Raw genomic sequence first — 18,382 nt, forward strand, 5'->3', positions numbered from 1 at the left:
GTCAGGTTCCCCTTTTCTCGTCTCTTTCCCAACAAGTTAGTGAAACGTTATCGTAACTCGTAAGCGAGTCCTTGTCTCACCAAATTTTCATCATTTTTTAAAATAACCCTAAATTGGGCCTGATATGGGCCTAAATGTGGATTCACAAAACGTAAGCGAGTCAGATTCTGAAAATTTTGAGCATGAATTAAGGCGGAAGAAACACATGACATGGTTAGTTCTAAACGCAGCTGATAGTTCAGCCTATATAACCTTTTTGTTGAGACATGATTTGCCTCTACACACACGAATCTACTGCATCAATACATAACACCTAGAGACTGCTGCAGCAAGGTGGGTTAAACAAGATTGGCAATGCATTCCATTATTTGTTTCAAAATGTCCAAAGATACATAGACTTCAGATATAGATTATTAGAAGTCTAGTTGAAACTGGTCTTGTTGTAATCAATGGGCCAAAAATATACGAGTATCTACAACAATTAAAATAAAATGTACAAGTTTTCTTTGCTTTTGCTTAGTAATTTACAGATTTTATGTTCATTATTTGTATTAACATTATTGTATTAATGTGTATGGTCTGAAACCTATGTTCATTTCTTTTGGAATTTTCCCTTAATATTCTGAATCTCATTTGTTCCAAGCGAGAACGCCTTGGCAAGCAAGTCATCAGGAATGGGAGGGTTAGCACCAAACAGAGACGGTCCAACACTTTGTGTCCCAGGGTTCTGACTATCGAAAGCAGCGATCACGGAGGCAGGAGTTTTGTTAGGGTTCTGCTGGAAATGGAGGAGAGCTCTCGGGAATGCAAAGACGTCTCCTTTTTTGACGTGTTTGGAGATGAGTTTTCCAGAGGTGGTCAAGAAGCCGACGAAGAGACTTCCTTCGAGGACGAATATGGCCTCGGAAGCTCGGGGATGAAGATGAGGCGGGTTGAGTCCGCCTGGTGCGTAGTCGATACGAGACATGGAGGTACCCATCATGTTGAGGCCAGGGATTTTCTCAACGTTGCCTGCTGTGACGGCTGAGCCCATTGAGGTGTTGCTGGTGTCTGCAGCATTGGCTAAGCCCATGTAGTAGAAGTCCTCTGGTGTTACTTGTGATGGGTCTTTGCATGGGTATCCGTTGACTTTTGAACCTAATAAGAACGTTAAAAAGTCAACGACATAAATATTGAAATATTTTAGTAAATAAAATACTAGATCAAGAGATAGATAGAGAGATGTGATACCCTTGAGATCAGCAACACACAAATCTTGAAGCATGTTTGTTTCTGCGAAGGCCGAGTGGGCGGCTAGAAGCATGATGGTAACAAGAAGATGAGTCATGGAAATTGCCATTGTTGGTTGTTGTTGATGAATTTGGGAACGTCCTTTGACCTTGTTTCTCAATTTATATATCTATGTTGAGACGATCTAACCAATGGAAAAACCTATGAAGAAGAGATAAACATGGAGGGGTTGATTTTAAAATTTTGCCATAATTAAGTTTAGGTGTATCGTTGGTTAATATCAATACTATTAAAACTGAAGGGCTTTTTTTGAAACCACCTTCAAGTTTTGAAGTATTTACAACTTTATGCCACTGAATTATTTTTAAACTATGATTTCAATTAAATTATTTTATTTTTTAAATTTCCTTTTATTTAACCATCCTATTTTTTCGAATCTTTTTCAACGCTTTTATTTAATTTACCATGTGTAATCTTACTTTTAATCTCTCTCTGCCATCGTAGATGTATTAAAAGATGTATTCACATAAACAATTATACTTTTCAATCTTTCCATTGCTTAAACAATATATTCACGTAAAAAATTGTACAATTAAATCCAGATATCAAGTTACATGAACGATGACATGTTTATTTCATTAACAGAATTCGATTCTGTGTTTGCTTCAACACCATACATAAGGTTTAAAACCATCTTGAACTGCTATAACGCTCTTTTCCATTGCTTAAACAATATATGGCAGTAACAAATTGTACATTTAAATTCAGAACATCAAGTACCATCAACGATTACATGTTTATTTTACTACCAGAATTCAATTTGGTGCAAGCTTCACCATTAAACAATATATGTATGGTCGGCGTTATGAATGGTTGAAATACTCATGTTTATATATTTGTATGGTTGCATTTTTAGATGTATAGATTGAGATACAGAAGAACCCCTAAACCCCATTTTTTATATTTATTTCATGAATTTATTTATTAATATTAAGTAGAAAAACTAACAATTGGGTTTAAAAGTACCATCTATGGAATAAACTTTTTCTATACAAAATACCCATATTTTGAGAAAAATACGGGATTAAACCACTTTGAAACATACTGGCCAAATTATTGTATTTGCAAATCTGTTTCAAATGCAATTATTAAAAAATAAGATATATACATAACCAAAAGCAAAAAAATCGGCAAGTAAATTCATTTGGAAAAATATATATACAAAACAATAAGAATAACTAAATCATAAATATCCGGCCAATCATTGTACTTGCATATCTTCAACATATCAATAAGAGAAAATCAAAACAAGAAATCATGAATTTTGGTAACGAAAATATCTATTATAATATACCCAAAAATCTAATTTCCCATTAATTTACTAAACTAACTGCATATATTCTCTAACTGTATTGAATAGGAAAACCTAAATCCACGACCTTTATTTTTCTTATATATACTGTCTTTTAACCTCAAAGCAACACACATTTTCTCAAAACGTTTCTCATAATATGTCTTCCAAGTAAAAGATGGTTTACCTTGATGAGATTAGGCCATGGAAGACGGGTTGGTCGAAGCCAAAGTCACCACACCTGGAAACCATCCAATGCTGGGCTTGGTGAGAGTTTGGAAATCATATTTGGAGACAAAAAGGTAATAAAAACAATAATATGGAAATTCTGTTAAGTCGTCATAGTTTAAATTCCTAAAATTTTGACCAAATGAAACAGTGAATGGATCAAATTAAAACATGTATGGATGTATTCAGTATAATACTTATCTTCGTACTGATTGTTTGTAGTTCCTGAAAATGTATGTGTTTTAAATCAAATTATTTTTTAATCTTATAAAAGACAAAATACATTATATTTCAATATACTAATAATTGACAGTAACAGTATATATTCTTTCATTCAATACGCACCTGTGAATCTGTGATAGTTTATATATCTATCAATGTTTAATGATACAAACTTTTTCATTTGTAGAGATGTTTGTGAACTCCCGTTGCAAACCTCACAATAAAAATAAAAGTAATATATTTTTTTGAAAAATCAGAAGAAATTACAGGTGAATATGTAAATATTTAAGTTTTAGAGAATATGTGAATATTCCTTTTAATGAAAGTATAATATATTTTATAAATATTTATTTAATTTCTTATGGTATAAGAATCTACAATTTTAACAAATGGGACTATTTATTTGTATACCTTTATGTTTGTACGGCTTACACTTTAAAGTTCCATTTTACTGTCATCGCAACAAGTTCCCATCTCATCGGAATAAGAAAGAAAATCATCGGACCCAACTTGCAAAACAGATTTAAAAAAAAAAGTTAGATCTGAAAATACAAATTATATTTAAAAGAAATGGATGAAGAGACAAAAAAAGTAACATTGGAATTACCTTTTACGGATCGGATGGAGATATACTTTCGGAGATTCCATCTTCTTCTGTTTAACCAAGAGGAACCAGCAGTTAAGAAAAAAATGTTCTTTTATTTCTTCTGACGAATGAAACCTGAAAAAAAAAATGTAAATCGGTTCATCTAATGGGCTTTTGGTAAATATGTTTTAATTAAAAATTCTTAAGTAAACCTGTTATTAATGGTGGATTTACGAACATGAAGACAAACCTTTGGAGTTTTTTGTCTGTTGAATCAGCTCACCACGATTTGAACTTCGATTATATTTAAGCCATCGGAGAGACATGCAAAAAAAAAAGAAGCTTTCTGTAAGAATTGATTCGAGTCACCTCTCTGTCAAGGATGAAGAAAATAAGAGTAACAATGGGTAACCTTGGAGATGAGACTGAGTCGATTCGTGGAAGACACATATCGTTTGTTGGTTCAATCGCTATTAGAGAGTTTGTTTTTTTTTTTTTGGAAAACGAAAAGCTGTCTGAAAATGGCAAAAATATCTGGTCTCTATCATGTAAAAGCTATAGAATTTGTGTGGGCTTGGGCCGATTTTATTGAATTCCTTATGTAACATAATTTGCTTAACATAAATATCTAAATAACAGCCCATCTTGATAATTTTATGAGCTTAAATATAGTTAAGCCACTTTCTGGCCCATTTAAAAAACAAACCACAATTATGTGCAAATAAAAATAATTAAATTATAATTAAGTCAACATTATAATGTATTAATAATATAAACATTAATTTTTCTTAAAAAAACTATAACATTTTTTCAAATTCATTAAAGATAATATACAATAAAGATAATTCCATTATGAATATAAAACAAACAATATAATGGTTTATTTATAGTTATATAAAATGTATATAAGTATAATTATTAATTTATAATTTGAATTGGATGATATATTTACGTTACATTTTTCAAAAAAAAATTATTATCTTATTATTTTATCGATTTGTGTCATATTTTAAACCGGTCCAACTTGGGACCTCAAAATAATATTGATCATACTATATTCCCAAGTTAAACTTTACCTTAATATAAATATTATAATGTGTTCAAAATAATTTATGTATAATTTAAAATCCGAAAGGAATAAAAATTATAGTTTACCTTGACTTTGAAGTTAATAAATAAGAAATCATATATACTATTAAAGTAGATTGATATATTATCATTATGTCAAAAACTTAGACAATTTTCTCAATTGTGTGCTTGATTTAAAATTACACATTAAGAAATATAACCTCCTATAAATACAACCCAAACATAAATATTTTCATATAATATTATATAAAAGGATACAATACCCGCGCTTCAATCAAAATCTAGTTTGGTGATTAAAAGTGGATTTGTTTGTTGGAGACATCGATTAGCCTATGGTTATAGAATGACACACACCATAAACACACATCGAACTCTAATTAATAATCACCAAACTCGAAATGATTAAAAGAAAGGATAATGATTTTGGTTGTTTATTGGTTCTAGTTCTAGAACTCAAGTGGTTTGTTTGGTTCAATTAAATACAAACCGGCCCTTCTGTTTTGATAACCCAAACCACAAATCGGTTAGAAGTGAACCAAAATCGAATTTCTCTATCCATATAATGTGAAGATTAGTTGGGGTGAAGTAAGTACAGATGATAATAGAATACGGACTAAACAAATTCATAAAATGCAGGAATATTTAACAAATTCGTTCTTCAATAATGTCACAAGTAGAGTCAATATATAAAATGATGGCTGAATACCAAACTTAGCAAAATTCCCAAAAACCTCTACTTAATTATTCAGAATATATGTAATAAATATATATGCATCTAGCACGTAAATACTGTACTCTTCTTGATTGTTTAATCGCCAATACTGACCAAAGACGACCTCAACTGCTTCACCACATTATTCCAATCTGTCATCTCTCGTCTTCACATGGTTTTAATAACCTTCTTCTCTTATTTCTCCATCCTCCAATATCCCACTGATAATCCATTTCTCTTTCTTGGCTGAACCCATCATGACTGTTAAGGTATACATCACATCCTAGTACTTTTTTTTCTCTCAAAATGATTCCATTTATGTTGTGTATTTTCTATTTGGTTTTGAGCAGAAAGTTGAGATCAAGGTGGATATAAACTGTGGTAAATGCAATAGCGCAATTTTGGAAGCAGTCACGGAGATAGAAGGTAATCATAAAAACAAACAAGTCTTAAAGTAATATGTTCATTAACATTTTTTTTTTGATAAAATATGTTCATTAACATATCCTACTTTTACTAAAACGTGAGTTTTGAATCTGTGATGCAGGTGTGAATCATATTTCACTAGATGAGGGGAAGAGCGTACTCACCGTGGTGGGGACAATGGATCCGGTCTGCGTTGCATCACGTCTTAGGAAGATTAAACAGAAACCTGTAATCATCAGCGTCGGACCACCACCTAAACCTCCTGAACCGCCAAAGCCTCCAGTAGTGCCTGAGCCACCAAAGCCTCCTCCACCAGCACCTGAACCACCAAAGCATGTATGCAAATGCAAGCCTATGTCTCCTTACCCACCTCCTTACTGCGCCAGATGCGATCTTGTGTCTGTTACTACCTATGAAAGTGGAAGCGGCTGCACCATTGTTTGAGTCGTGTATTTCTTGCATTAGTCACCGCTACTTTTACCATATATATAATATAGTCTTCATGTCAAGTCCTGTAATCTATATGTTAACCAGGACTACTTTCTTATATTAGTATGCTTTGTTTTAATCATATATGTATGTTGTTGTTGTTTCTCCCTCATCTGTTTCTAACTAGTAGCTCCTTTCATGTCTCATAAACACTAAATCAATATGAATTTTTCATAAGCATGTGAAACATAAGATTCATAGACCTTTCCTGATCTTCAAACTGGAGCACACTACCTGAGGCTCACACTTGTTTGTCTGCGTCTTTTTCACATGATTCATGCAGGCCCATTAACTTTGTTGAGCCCATTTTAGTTTTGAGTAAATCCATAATATCGTCGTACATTTGAAAGATTGGGGTTCTCCAAATAGTAGTAGACTGAAGGGACCAGTATACAAAACAAAATAAGAAATAGAAACAAGTGGACGACCGCAGCGAAAGATCAACATGTGGTGATGTGCATGCGACCATGACCGCAGTTTCTGGTTCTCCCACGCATCTTTGTTCTTTTATCTTGTTTTTGTTGCATCTCTTTAATGCGATAATATAAACAAACTTTTAGGCCTCTGTTATAGTTTATTATGCATAGTCGTTTTCAGGGTAAGACTAATACGAAATCCATCAACATGAGCTATATAACTAACCATGAAGATGAACCAACTTAAATGAGTAAAACCCTTCTTTTTTTTCTCTTACAAAAATCGTTAAATTCAATCATAGCAAGTATATCCGCTTGTTAGGTGTTGAGTGCTCACGCCATGGCGTCCAGTCCGGTTGGTTCAGGTATGAACCCTCGGGTCTATTCACTCAACTATGCGCTTAATTCAGCTGAGATTGCGAGCGTGAGGAGATCATCAAGATCCAGCTACTCTGTTGATGGCATAAGATAAACCGGCAACCAAGGAAACTTGGTGAACGCCACCCTCGAATGCTTTATATCAACGGTTGAGAACGGGGATTGATATATAGTCTAAGGATAACTGAACTATTTAGCGGATTACGCCGGTTTAGAGGTGGTCGAGCGAAGCTAAAGATGTTTAGTTAGATGTAGATCATTTTTGTTCAAATCATGTTTGTAATCAAAGTTTGAATTTTTCGTATTAGGTTTTGATGTTTAGTTTAATTTCCGTAATCCGCTACTAGTTGTCTTTGTAATTTCTGTCACAAACTTGAAAACTTGGTATAATATTTAACATTTTACCAAAAAAAAAAAAAAGTATATCCTGTTTAAATTGGATGAGATCAATCCAAGCATATAGATGGTGTCTTAGACCTTACATAACATGATAAGTCTTTGACCTTACATTACATAACATGATAAGTCTTTGACCTTACATTACATAACATGATAACAATCATCACTCGTAACTATCTAATAAGTGTGTTTGCATCACTCAAAGATGACTTTCCCTAACTTCCCACTACATAACCAACACTTGTTCCTTCACCACATGCTTCTGCCCAAAGTAGAAAATCGAGTTCATAATTCAAGGGGTTCGTTATGCAAACCATGACGTCAACGTTACGCAAACCATGACCGTGAATGTATTAGACCTTACATAACACAAAGTTTTCAATAATTATATGACTACAAAATAAGTCACTTTTGCTAATAAGAGATAGCTATTCTTTCCTTATCAGATTAATACATCACCCACTTGGTATGATTGATATATAACGAGAAACGTAGAGATAGAAACGTCAGGCTACTAGAGCCAATAGAAATCAAAATCCTAAATGGACCCATCTCCTCCTCCATGTGCTATATTATCAAGCACATCAAAACTAATTACATCTGTTTTTGTCGTTACTATTTGATGCTGAGCGTTTCAAGTGTGAACTAAGATCCATGTAACATAAAAGATGGTCTCTGTCTTTGTCATGTAATAAGAGACTGAATTAATATTTTTTTTTTAAAAGGAAATTCAAAAATAAACGTGAATCCAGCCATGACCCCTTTTTCATATAAAAATAAACTCAGAAAAGTTTATTCCTTTTCTACAAAGATCGGTTCTTTTTATTATTACACTTACGTGTTTGGCTTTAAAGTTTGTTCCTTTCTTCTCTATCTCTCACTCCCAGGGATCTGTTTCTTTGCTTTCACTCTTCTCTTCTAGTAAGAGAGTGAGAGACAATGAACAAGCTTTTGTTGTTGGTAGGCTTTGTTGTAGTGCTAGGAACTACTCAAGCAAATGAGTATTTAGATTTCAATGTGACAGAGATAGACCGCATTGAGGAGCTAGAGTTTGGATTCTCCAAGTACAGCTCAAATTTGAACCCTTTATTAGTTGGTCTCACTCTTATCAGAGGAGCTGATTCTGGAGCTGGTACTCTCTCTCTCTCTTTATTTACTTTTTATGAGTTTATCTTCATTTATTCACTTCAACTAAACATTCTTCTCAGCTTGTTTCTCTGTTGTTAGATTTTTTAACTTTGTCTTTACGTTTACTGTTATGTATTTTTCACGGTTCCTCTAATTGTTTATTTTTCCTGTTTTATTGCTTAGAAAAATGTAATTTATATGTTATTGTTTTTAATTTAGAGCTTAGCAGCAGTGTATATGTTATGTTGTGATGTGTTTACTAGGAAAAATCAAACATTAGTTTAATCTGGATATTTTTTTTCTATTTGGTTGTGTTTTTTTACCACAGTTTGTTTGGATGGAACATTGCCTGGATACCACCTGCACCGTGGACATGGATCTGGAGCTAACAGCTGGCTAATTCAATTGGAGGTTTAGTGAAATGATTTTTTTTTGTCTATTGAAAGCTACTGTTTATAACTCTTCATTGTTAATGTTTTATTATGATAAAAATAGGGAGGAGGATGGTGCAACAACGTCAGGACCTGTGTATACAGGAAGAAGACTCGGCGTGGTTCATCTAACTACATGGAGAAGCAGCTTCAGTTTACAGGAATACTGAGTGATAAAGCTCAAGAGAATCCTGGTTTAGTATCTCATTCAGCCTGATCTCATCAGTCTTTGTTCATGTGTGATGTGACCAGTGTCAGTAATGTAATAATGTAATGTGCTTTGTCTCTTTTTGCAGACTTCTTTAACTGGAATAGAGTTAAGCTTCGTTACTGTGATGGCGCTTCTTTCAGTGGAGATGGTCAGAATCAGGCTGCACAGCTTCAGTTTAGAGGAGAGCGTATTTGGAGAGCTGCCATAGCTGATCTGAAAGCCAAAGGAATGCGATACGCCAACCAGGTTTTGACACTTAGCCTTCTCTCAGGATCCAAGGCAAGAGCTGTTTTTATTTTATTTCTCTGAACTGTTTTTTTATATTTTGTTAAAGGCACTTCTCTCTGGATGCTCTGCTGGTGGTTTAGCAGCTATTTTACGCTGTGATGAGTTTAGGAACTTGTTCCCTGGTTCCACCAAGGTCAAGTGCTTGAGTGATGCTGGCTTGTTCTTGGACACGTTAGTTTAACGTTCCCCTCCACAACTCAAACGCTGTTCCTTTTGTCCTTTGATTTAATAAACTGTTACTAACTAGTTTGTTTCTGGTAACTATAGAGCTGATGTTGCTGGTGGCCGCACAATCAGGAACTTATACAATGGTGTAGTAAATTTTCAGGTGTGTAGCTTTCTTTTAATTTTAACATTTGAAGAGGATAAGAAACCTTCTTGACACATTCTTGGACTTAAACCATATGCAGAGTGTGAAGAACAACCTGCCTCGTATGTGCACAAACCATCTTGATCCAACCTCGGTAATCTTTTATTCTTTCTCCCATCTTGATGCTTTGCAAACCACAAACTGAACTAAGATTTGTCTGTACAGTGTTTCTTCCCACAAAATTTGATCAGTCAGATGAAAACTCCACTTTTTATTGTCAATGCAGCATATGATACATGGCAGGTAATGTTTCTTTTGACATTTAACTATTGTGTATTGGTGGTTAGGCTCACTCACAGAACAAGTCTTTACAATGTTTTTTTTAATAATCAGATACAAAGCAGCATAGCTCCAACATCAGCTGACCCTAGTGGGTTTTGGCATGACTGTAGACTCAACCATGCAAAATGCACACCTTCACAAATCCGGTTCTTGCAAGGATTCAGGGATCAGATGCTGAGAGTAGTGAAGGGCTTCTCAATGTCTAGACATAATGGTTTGTTCATAAACTCATGTTTCGCTCACTGCCAAACCGAGAGGCAGGACACTTGGTTCGCTGATGATTCTCCTGTCATAAGAAAAAAGGTTAGTAGTAAGCTCAAATTTTATCCCAACACAAACAGAAGCAAAAGGCTGTTATTGACTTTGTATAATGGCATCATGCAGGCTGTGGCTATAGCTGTGGGAGATTGGTATTTTGATAGAGCAGAAGTGAAGTTAATTGATTGTCCTTACCCTTGTGACAAGAGCTGCCACAACTTGGTGTTCAGATGATTTATCTACTTGATTCTTCCTCATATACATACTTAGAAAGCTTAGCTTCTCTCAAATGGAGAAGCTTACTATTTTACCAATGACTCATTGGAAGAAAATGTATGATTAATTTGGAAAAACCATAATAAACTCCAAAAAAAATACATAAGTTGGCTCATAAGAGTTCAAAATGTAATCACAGAGCAATGATTCTTCTTTCCTTTGTTTTTTTCTCCTCTACTTGCCACTACAAGTAGTTGATAAATGTCAACATATTGGTCCCACACAAAGAATTTGATTTCACAAGTATCCAAGAAGTGCAGGTAATGGATAAGAATAAAAAAAGCAATAAAATAGTAAAAAGGGATAAAAGAAAGTGAAAAAAAGAAGAATATTAGAGAGTGGTGTTGATGATATACTTTGACACCCTGGTATTAGGGTGAGTGACAGCTATCTAGTGTTCCCCACTTTGTATGTGTTTTTTTTCCTTTCCACCTAATCATTTCCTTTTTAAGTTCTCTCTCAGTCAAAACTAACTTCTTCAACAAAAACAACTCTGCTAAATAAAAATCTCAACAAGTTTTGTGAAGTTGAACCCTGTCCATTACTTTTTTTTGTTCTTGAATCTTCTTATCATGGCTTCTGATTCTCAGACCGCAACTGCAACTACATCTGAAAAGGTCAGATATTCTCCCTATGTTCCATAGAATCTTATTACATATGTTTGTATGTTACTTATGCGTTTAAGCTCCATAAATAGATTTTCTGTATCATGTTTTGGTTCTAGTAAGAATCAGTATACTTGTTTTGTACCTGAAACTAGGAACGTTAAGTTAGAATAAATAAAAACTTGTTTTGTAATGTTCAACATGGTTTTAACCCTCTTGTTCTGTAAGAATCTGGAGAATTCTTGAGCAATAATTAGAAGGAATTTTTTTTAATAAAAAAAGTTGTAGATTATTATAGAACATGGATGTTATCAGAAACCATCTTTGTCTGTCGTTTTCTAGAAAACTATTCTGACACTATTACATATGATTAAAATTCCAAAATAGTTAGTTAGTGGTTTTTCTAAGAAGAGAATAATAAAGAGGGGTTTTACTATTATCTGATGCAGCCAGTGGAGAACAAGGTGGACGAGGAGGCTAAGTTGATGGAGAAAGAGATTGTTTTGGAGGATAAACCGGTTTCAGATTCAAGCCTGGCTGTTACTAAGGAGGAGAACATCAGTCAAACTCCTGCTGCAGACGTAAAGGAGGTTGCAGCAGTTGTGAAAGAAGAGGAATCTACGGAGAAGGTGACAGATGAAAATGGTGAGAAGAAGGTAGCTGAACAAGTGGAAGTTAAAGAACCAATTCTTGTGAAAGAGAGTGTTGAAGAAGTTAAGGTTGAAGCTGGTGATGCAGAGAAAGGAAAAGATGAAAAGGGTGAGGAGAAGATAGCTGAAGAAGTGGAGCTTAAGGAGCCAACCCTTGTGAAAGAGAGTGTTGAAGAAGTTAAGGTTGAAGCTGGTGATGCAGAGAAAGAAGAAGGGAAAGGAAAAGTTGAAAATGGTGAGGAGAAGGTAGCTGAAGAAGTGGAAGTTAAAGAACCAGCCCTTGTGAAAGAGAGTGTTGAAGAAGTTAAGGTCGAAGCTGGTGATGCAGAGAAAGAGGAAGGGAAAGGAAAAGATGAAGATGGTGAGGAGAAGGTAGCTGTACAAGTGGAGCTTAAGGAACCAGTACTTTTGAAAGAGAGTGTTGAAGAAGTTAAGGTTGAAGCTCTTGATGTGGAGAAAGCAGAAGAGAAGGGAACCGTTGAATGTGTAGCTGAAGAAGACAACAAAGATAAGGAGGAGAGCAAGGTGCTTGATGTTTCTGAATCAGCCGGAGGCAAACAAGTTGATGTTGTTCAACTTGTTAGAGAAGTACCTGAAGAGACTGTAGAAGACAAGATCAAAGACGTTGAGGTTCTTGAAGTAGAGCCAAAGATAGAAGCTTCTGAAAAAGTTGAAGTAGTGAAAACAGCGGAAACAACACCTGAAACAACAGAACAAGCTAAGGATGAGCTTGTGGGAAAGCTGGAGGATACCATTGTTGTTGAGACCAAAGACTCCAAGGATGAACAGACGACTTCTGAATCTGGTTCTATTATAAACCAAGATTCAGACACTGCCCCCAAAAAGGAGACAGAAGGAGACGCTTCTTCTCCTGCTGATGTCACTGAGAAAGCCATCACCGAAGAGAAGCATGTAGTGGAAGAACCATCAAAGGATGAACCAGAGAACGTAAGTGAAACAAAAGATGTCGCCACTAAAGTAGCTACAGAAGAAGAAAACATCAAGAAGGACACTGAAGATGTCAAGAGTGAAGAGACTTTGAAAGAAACTGAAGGAAACAAACAAGAGGAATCAGTCACAGAGAAAGTACCAGAGGCTGTAGAAACAGCACCACCCGTTGTTAAAGAGATCGAAGAGCCAGAAGTCACAACCAAAGAAGAAGTTGTTGTCAAGCAAAAAAGTTCAAACAGCATCATGTCAAAGGTGAAGAAGTCTCTTGTTAAGGCAAAGAAAGCAATCATTGGTAAATCTCCAAGCTCTAAGACTATCTCAACTCAAGAAGCCAAAGAAGACATCAAAGCCAAGTGATTAAAGTAAAAGAGTCATGGGTTCCTTTAAAGTCTTTTCAGGTATTTTACTTTATTTTGTTGGTTTTTTTTTGCTTCTTTGGGTTGGGGGAAAAAGAACAGAACATTCTTTTTTTATTTTGTGTTTTATGGCTTTGTGTGGTTATAACTTATATGTCTGTAAACCTACAAAGATTTGGCTTTGTTGTTATGGATGTGTGTTTGAGAAATTTCTTCAACATTATTGTATTCATCATTCATTAGTATTTTTACGTTACGTTAATATGGTGGAAAGGCTACGACCCCGTTTAAACGATCTTTTGAAAATGGCCGTAATGGGCTCATATTGATTCCCATTCAAGATCCAATAAGTATTGTATAGAGTAGATCCAAGTACCCAACGTCGGCAGAATAGTTTTTTTTTTTAAATGAAGAATTTTTCTTTTACAATAATTGTTTCTTGACATTTTCTATCAAAGAAAAGAATAACATCAAAAGTGGAACGAATAAATTTTGAGATATTAGAGCATCTTTAATGATTTACGTCATTTTTTCCTTTAAAATAAAATAAACTCAAAATAAATTTACATTTTACTTCAATAGTTTTCTTCATTTTTTTCTTCAGAAAATACTACTTACTATTATTTCCAAAATACTTATAATACAAATTTATACATTATTTACTAAAATACTAGTAACTTTTCTAAAGAATAAAACATATATATTGAATCTTTTTAAATATAAAACATAATTATATAAAATTTTAAGAACCAATTTATAAAACATTCATTTCGAGGGAAACAAAAAATGAGAGAAAACTTTTTTTAATGGTGCATAATTTTGAAGGAAAAAATGAGTTTGTGAATAGTGAAACATCAAATTTGAAAGAACACTATTTATAAATTTATTTTTTCCTTCAAAATAATATATCATTGGAAAAAGTATTTTTTTTTAAATTTTGATGTTTTTCTTCAAAATAATATACCATTGGAGATGGTAGGTTTGAAATGATGAGAACAAAATATAGGTTTAAAAAAGTAAAAGATATACCACATATTTTATAACAAGAAAAAAGGAGATAACGACCATTTTGATTAAGACATCATATACAAAGTAGGTTGATCTCTATCTAATACTATTTGTGGTGTCAGTACGATGCCACGGTTATGCATTAGCGTCGGCCATAATATTTTATAGTTCAATAAAAACAATAAATAATTAAAGTAGTAATGGTTTTGTGGAAAGTGCGTTTGTGAGTGTGTCAAAAAAGCAACTTTAGGAAGAACGAACATATGCTGTCAGACGAAGCCAGAGTAGGATGATCCACATTAAAGAATCTTAAATATCGTGCTTTGCTCCAAATATTTTATTTTATTTCATGACAGCTAGCTTTATTGTCATTTATATATTTAATGTTGGTTGATTGGTTTAGCTAAATAACTCTTTACGCTAGTTCTCTCCAGAAAAAAAAAAAAGTTAAATATGAAGCCTAAACAAGTAAAGGATACGTACGTATATGCCAACACACCACAATTTCTTGATTTTAGCTTTGGATAATTATACTTAATTACCGGTTATTAAGACGTAGACCGACCAATAAGTCCATATATTCATACTAAATACAGTATCCACCCAAGCATGCATGTATATTGATATGAATTCACGCGATAACGTGGATAGTCGGTTTACAGACCTGAAGACATGTGCGTGTGGTTCAGGTGTCATGTTCTTGGAAGAAGGTCTAGAGTTATATATGTAGCCATACCTCTCGCCTGCCTCCACGGCGGAGATTGGTCCATATAATTACACCAAATATCATATCTCAAATAGCATTATTGATTTAGCAAGTTAATTCTACGTCAAAATGTAGTCGAACACGCTTATTAAGTTTGTTACTTCTCGTGCACGGATCTATCTGTATCCATGCCCATATCACCGTCCGTTTTATAAATGATATATAATTTTTCCTTCTTTTTTTTTGTTTTTGGGTGTGGAATGGATAAATCCAAGAAAATTGGTGTATGCCATCGTCACATGACACAGGAGTCTCAAATCAATATTGCGACTCATTTAATATTTCAGGAATTTTTATGTTTTTTCTCAACCACAAGTTTTAGGAAAATATTGATGAATATGATATAATACTGTTTTTTATCATTTAGTCTGATTCAAACATACGAGTAAAAACTAAAAATATAAGGAACAACATCATCTTAGAGAATATACATTTCAGGAAATAGTCAAATTATTGATTTGAGAGTTATCATCTACTTAATTTGTTTCTAAATTTAAAATAAGTGCAACATAAGTGAATGTAATTACTTACGTTTATTTACATAAAACGTTTTAATGTCGGTTACAACATTACAAAAAGGGATCGTAATGTTTGAAACTGATTACATGTATTGCTGCCGACATCACATTAACACGATTATGCGACGCGCAAAGAAAGACGGACGCGCTAATGCTAATCAGTAATTACGAAATTTTAGGAACCTAAATCAAAATGGAAAAGTTTCTCAATTAACTTTTAAGTAAAAGAAAGACGAATAAAAAAAAAAAAACGGTAAGCACCACGTGGGTCATACATATCTCAAAAAGTTGGTCTATATAGTGCGAGATACATGAAGGCGAGAGTAAACAAGAAAACACTCACAACACACACATATTGAAGCTTTAACAATTTTCACAGGAACTTCAAAAGAGCTTAAAAGAGAATGGGAACAGCTACTTTCATAGATATTCTTCTTGCTATCCTCTTGCCTCCTCTTGGCGTCTTTCTCAGATATGGTTGCGGGGTAATTACACTTTTTTCATTTCCTTTGATCAACTCATATGTAGTTCTGTTTTCACATTTATATATATTCTCAAAAATAAAAGTTTGGAATAAATTTTTTTTTGTTGCTAGGTTGAGTTTTGGATATGTTTGGTATTGACGCTGCTTGGGTATCTTCCTGGGATCCTCTACGCTCTTTATGTCCTCACCAAATGATCATTTACCTCCATCTATCCTCTCTTCATGTATCCTCATCTCCTTGTAAGTTTTTTTTCTAGCTACTATGTTACATACGTACATGTCCATGGAAGAAGTCATCTTTTGGTTTAGTTTTTTTTTTGTTTGTATTAGTAAGATTTTGCATTGGAAAAATGAAGTATATGTTAGGTGGTGAACCTACACTAAACTAAATTCTAAAAAGTAAAAAAATTATTATACGATCGTTTCAAGTTAATTCAAGTTAAGATATTGTTTCTACTTTATAGTACTCAACTTGGTAGCGTTTTCGGAAACTGACTAGGGTTAAAAGTACTGATAAAGATTAACTTCTCTGGGTTAAAATAGACTCTTGTTATTTTGTGCAGGAACAACAGGTTCGTCGTGTTTTCGTCTCTTAGTGTGACTGATTCATCGTTTCTTTCATCAGAGTTTTATCGTTGCTGTGTTTTGCATTGTTATTATACAATTTCTCTCAATCCTTCTTTTGTGTGAAGTTCTTGTTTATTCGATTGTTTAATTTGTGTTTACTAGGAATTATGTTGTCTTGGTGGGTCGCATAAGACCACCATGAAATATCTGAACCTCACGTTATAAGACCATCATCACACTTGTGGCACCATCTGGGATAGCCATGAGACACACCAAACAAAGCATTCACCCACCGGTTATTATTATCTGATAGCACAATTCTGATATACCAACTTAAATAACCTTAATCGAAATAATCCACGTGAATCAAATTGAATTTGCCCATACCGACAAGCACTTTTGTTCATTTTACAATAGGCAAGTAAAATAACTTAGCAATACATATATAAAGTGAAGACGTGAAAGAACAGAACTTCACTTACGCATTCATCGTCAGGAAGTCAGCAATCAAGGCAACAACCATGAAACGCCATCCGACATATCCCACGTGTTTCATCTTGAGCATTCCATGTCCATGAAGCAACTTCATGGTGCATGTCATCTGTTTTAGAGCCAATCTTAAAATTTTGAGGAATACATATATACAATTTGGTAAAACAATTGTATAACTTTCTTTTTATAAATTTAGAGATCTGTATATACAATTTTTAATTTTTTTTGGAAACTATATATCACTACTTCATTAGCCCATGCTTATGATCGACCCTACCTAAGAAATAATTCGTTAAAAATAAAAGACACTCCACTTTATTGTAAGAGCTCATGTGTAGGAGCTGATGTTGTATATATAAGCTAAATGGATGAGGAACTTACTCTTTTTTTTAGGGATATGCAGGATACAAGTAGGCATAGGAAAGTCATTAACAACAATTTTCATTTTACTCTCACTACTTGTGCAACAAAATCCATCATTGCAGGCATTTTGAACACGATCTGGTCTAGTCTATAAGCATATTATTAGTTACGCGGATCCTTAGCAGCAGGCGACAGACTACAACTACATGAAAAAAATTCAATAGAAAATGCAAAAAGTGATCTTCCTCCATAATTAGATCAGCCTGGTTCCACAACTTAACCAAGCTCCTGGCTTATTTATATGGTTCAATTAGTTTCTCTGAGAGAGATTATTGGTAAGTGAATTTGCTGGTTTTTGGATTTCAAAAATCTTAGTAGAATTCATTGTTATAGGTTTAAAATTTTTTAAAATTCATTCAAATATCTTGTTATTCAAAAAGTTTAGTTATTATTGATTCTCTAATTCTAACTAAAACTATTGTTATTAGGAGATGTTACATACTCAACTTTCAAATATTGGACTTATGTTAGGCCTGCGGTAATAGTTAATTTATTCGTCAAAACTAAAAACGTTGGGCCTATATTGGGCTTGCTGTAATTGTTGATCTATTTTTTAATGGTCTAAATTGAGTAAGTACCCCATTGGAAAACAAAAGACAACATTGTAAAAAAATGCATGTCAAATGCAAGTCGTCAAAATAATTATGTTCTATAATTAATTTACACATATCGGTATATATTACTTATATAATTTGTTTTCAAAAAAGAAGAAGAAGAAGTAATGAACACTTTAACAATCTCTCATATATGTGTATATTGTCTTTACAGTCGTCATCACCTTTTTTTTAACAC

At 33.8% G+C, this 18,382-nt stretch overlaps 5 protein-coding genes across 9 annotated transcripts; 4 read left to right on the forward strand and 1 right to left on the reverse strand.

Moving 5' to 3' along the window:
* Positions 1-422: 422 nt before the first annotated feature.
* Positions 423-4,132, reverse strand: LOC106430321 (germin-like protein subfamily 2 member 3). 5 transcript variants are annotated; one of them, XM_048780115.1, is made up of 7 exons: positions 4,030-4,132; positions 3,868-3,911; positions 3,639-3,752; positions 3,443-3,540; positions 2,769-2,822; positions 1,231-1,431; positions 423-1,137 (listed from the first exon to the last, which is right to left on the reverse strand). In XM_048780115.1, exons 6-7 carry the CDS (start codon positions 1,337-1,339, stop codon positions 593-595), a joined length of 654 nt encoding a protein of 217 aa, XP_048636072.1. In that variant the 5' UTR covers positions 1,340-1,431; positions 2,769-2,822; positions 3,443-3,540; positions 3,639-3,752; positions 3,868-3,911; positions 4,030-4,132; the 3' UTR covers positions 423-592. The 5 variants fall into 5 exon arrangements, with proteins under 5 accessions (XP_048636072.1, XP_022570335.1, XP_048636071.1 ...); XM_022714614.2 differs by adding an exon at positions 3,155-3,245 and having other exon boundaries at positions 3,868-4,121; XM_048780114.1 differs by adding an exon at positions 3,155-3,245 and having other exon boundaries at positions 3,830-4,110.
* A 1,381-nt stretch (positions 4,133-5,513) lies between these two features.
* LOC111212970 (heavy metal-associated isoprenylated plant protein 43) lies at positions 5,514-6,417 on the forward strand. Its single transcript, XM_048780116.1, has 3 exons — positions 5,514-5,687; positions 5,769-5,844; positions 5,966-6,417. Exons 1-3 carry the CDS (start codon positions 5,676-5,678, stop codon positions 6,286-6,288), a joined length of 411 nt encoding a protein of 136 aa, XP_048636073.1. The 5' UTR covers positions 5,514-5,675; the 3' UTR covers positions 6,289-6,417.
* Positions 6,418-8,203: 1,786 nt separating this feature from the next.
* Positions 8,204-10,935, forward strand: LOC111212965 (pectin acetylesterase 12). The gene is made up of 10 exons (XM_022714609.2): positions 8,204-8,658; positions 8,983-9,065; positions 9,150-9,279; positions 9,382-9,542; positions 9,631-9,755; positions 9,852-9,912; positions 9,995-10,048; positions 10,120-10,197; positions 10,288-10,539; positions 10,621-10,935. Exons 1-10 carry the CDS (start codon positions 8,466-8,468, stop codon positions 10,726-10,728), a joined length of 1,245 nt encoding a protein of 414 aa, XP_022570330.1. The 5' UTR covers positions 8,204-8,465; the 3' UTR covers positions 10,729-10,935.
* Positions 10,936-11,091: 156 nt separating this feature from the next.
* LOC111212964 (probable inactive protein kinase DDB_G0270444) lies at positions 11,092-13,594 on the forward strand. The gene is made up of 2 exons (XM_022714608.2): positions 11,092-11,387; positions 11,825-13,594. The coding sequence occupies exons 1-2, from the start codon at positions 11,343-11,345 to the stop codon at positions 13,331-13,333; spliced, it is 1,554 nt and encodes a 517-aa protein (XP_022570329.1). The 5' UTR covers positions 11,092-11,342; the 3' UTR covers positions 13,334-13,594.
* A 2,331-nt stretch (positions 13,595-15,925) lies between these two features.
* On the forward strand, positions 15,926-16,925 carry LOC111212966 (hydrophobic protein RCI2A). Its single transcript, XM_022714610.2, has 3 exons — positions 15,926-16,109; positions 16,220-16,348; positions 16,672-16,925. The coding sequence occupies exons 1-2, from the start codon at positions 16,029-16,031 to the stop codon at positions 16,301-16,303; spliced, it is 165 nt and encodes a 54-aa protein (XP_022570331.1). The 5' UTR covers positions 15,926-16,028; the 3' UTR covers positions 16,304-16,348; positions 16,672-16,925.
* The last annotated feature ends 1,457 nt before the right edge of the window (positions 16,926-18,382 follow it).

Source organism: Brassica napus, chromosome A5 (genome assembly GCF_020379485.1).
Source record: "Brassica napus cultivar Da-Ae chromosome A5, Da-Ae, whole genome shotgun sequence".
Classification (NCBI taxonomy): domain Eukaryota; kingdom Viridiplantae; phylum Streptophyta; class Magnoliopsida; order Brassicales; family Brassicaceae; genus Brassica; species Brassica napus.

Bases quoted from the DNA above. Each gene is read 5' to 3' on its own strand.
- LOC111212965 (XM_022714609.2), top strand. From the start codon at position 8,466: ATGAACAAGCTTTTGTTGTTGGTAGGCTTTGTTGTAGTGCTAGGAACT. The intron at 9,756-9,851 runs GTTAGTTTAACG...TGGTAACTATAG, and splicing joins GCTGGCTTGTTCTTGGACAC to AGCTGATGTTGCTGGTGGCC. The intron at 10,049-10,119 runs GTAATCTTTTAT...TTGTCTGTACAG, and splicing joins ACCATCTTGATCCAACCTCG to TGTTTCTTCCCACAAAATTT.
- LOC111212964 (XM_022714608.2), top strand. From the start codon at position 11,343: ATGGCTTCTGATTCTCAGACCGCAACTGCAACTACATCTGAAAAG. The intron at 11,388-11,824 runs GTCAGATATTCT...TATCTGATGCAG, and splicing joins CTGCAACTACATCTGAAAAG to CCAGTGGAGAACAAGGTGGA.
- LOC111212966 (XM_022714610.2), top strand. From the start codon at position 16,029: ATGGGAACAGCTACTTTCATAGATATTCTTCTTGCTATCCTCTTGCCT. The intron at 16,110-16,219 runs GTAATTACACTT...TTTTGTTGCTAG, and splicing joins TTCTCAGATATGGTTGCGGG to GTTGAGTTTTGGATATGTTT.
- LOC106430321 (XM_048780115.1), bottom strand. From the start codon at position 1,339: ATGGCAATTTCCATGACTCATCTTCTTGTTACCATCATGCTTCTAGCC. The intron at 1,138-1,230 runs GTATCACATCTC...CGTTCTTATTAG, and splicing joins GTGTGTTGCTGATCTCAAGG to GTTCAAAAGTCAACGGATAC.
- LOC111212970 (XM_048780116.1), top strand. The intron at 5,845-5,965 runs GTAATCATAAAA...TCTGTGATGCAG, and splicing joins AGCAGTCACGGAGATAGAAG to GTGTGAATCATATTTCACTA.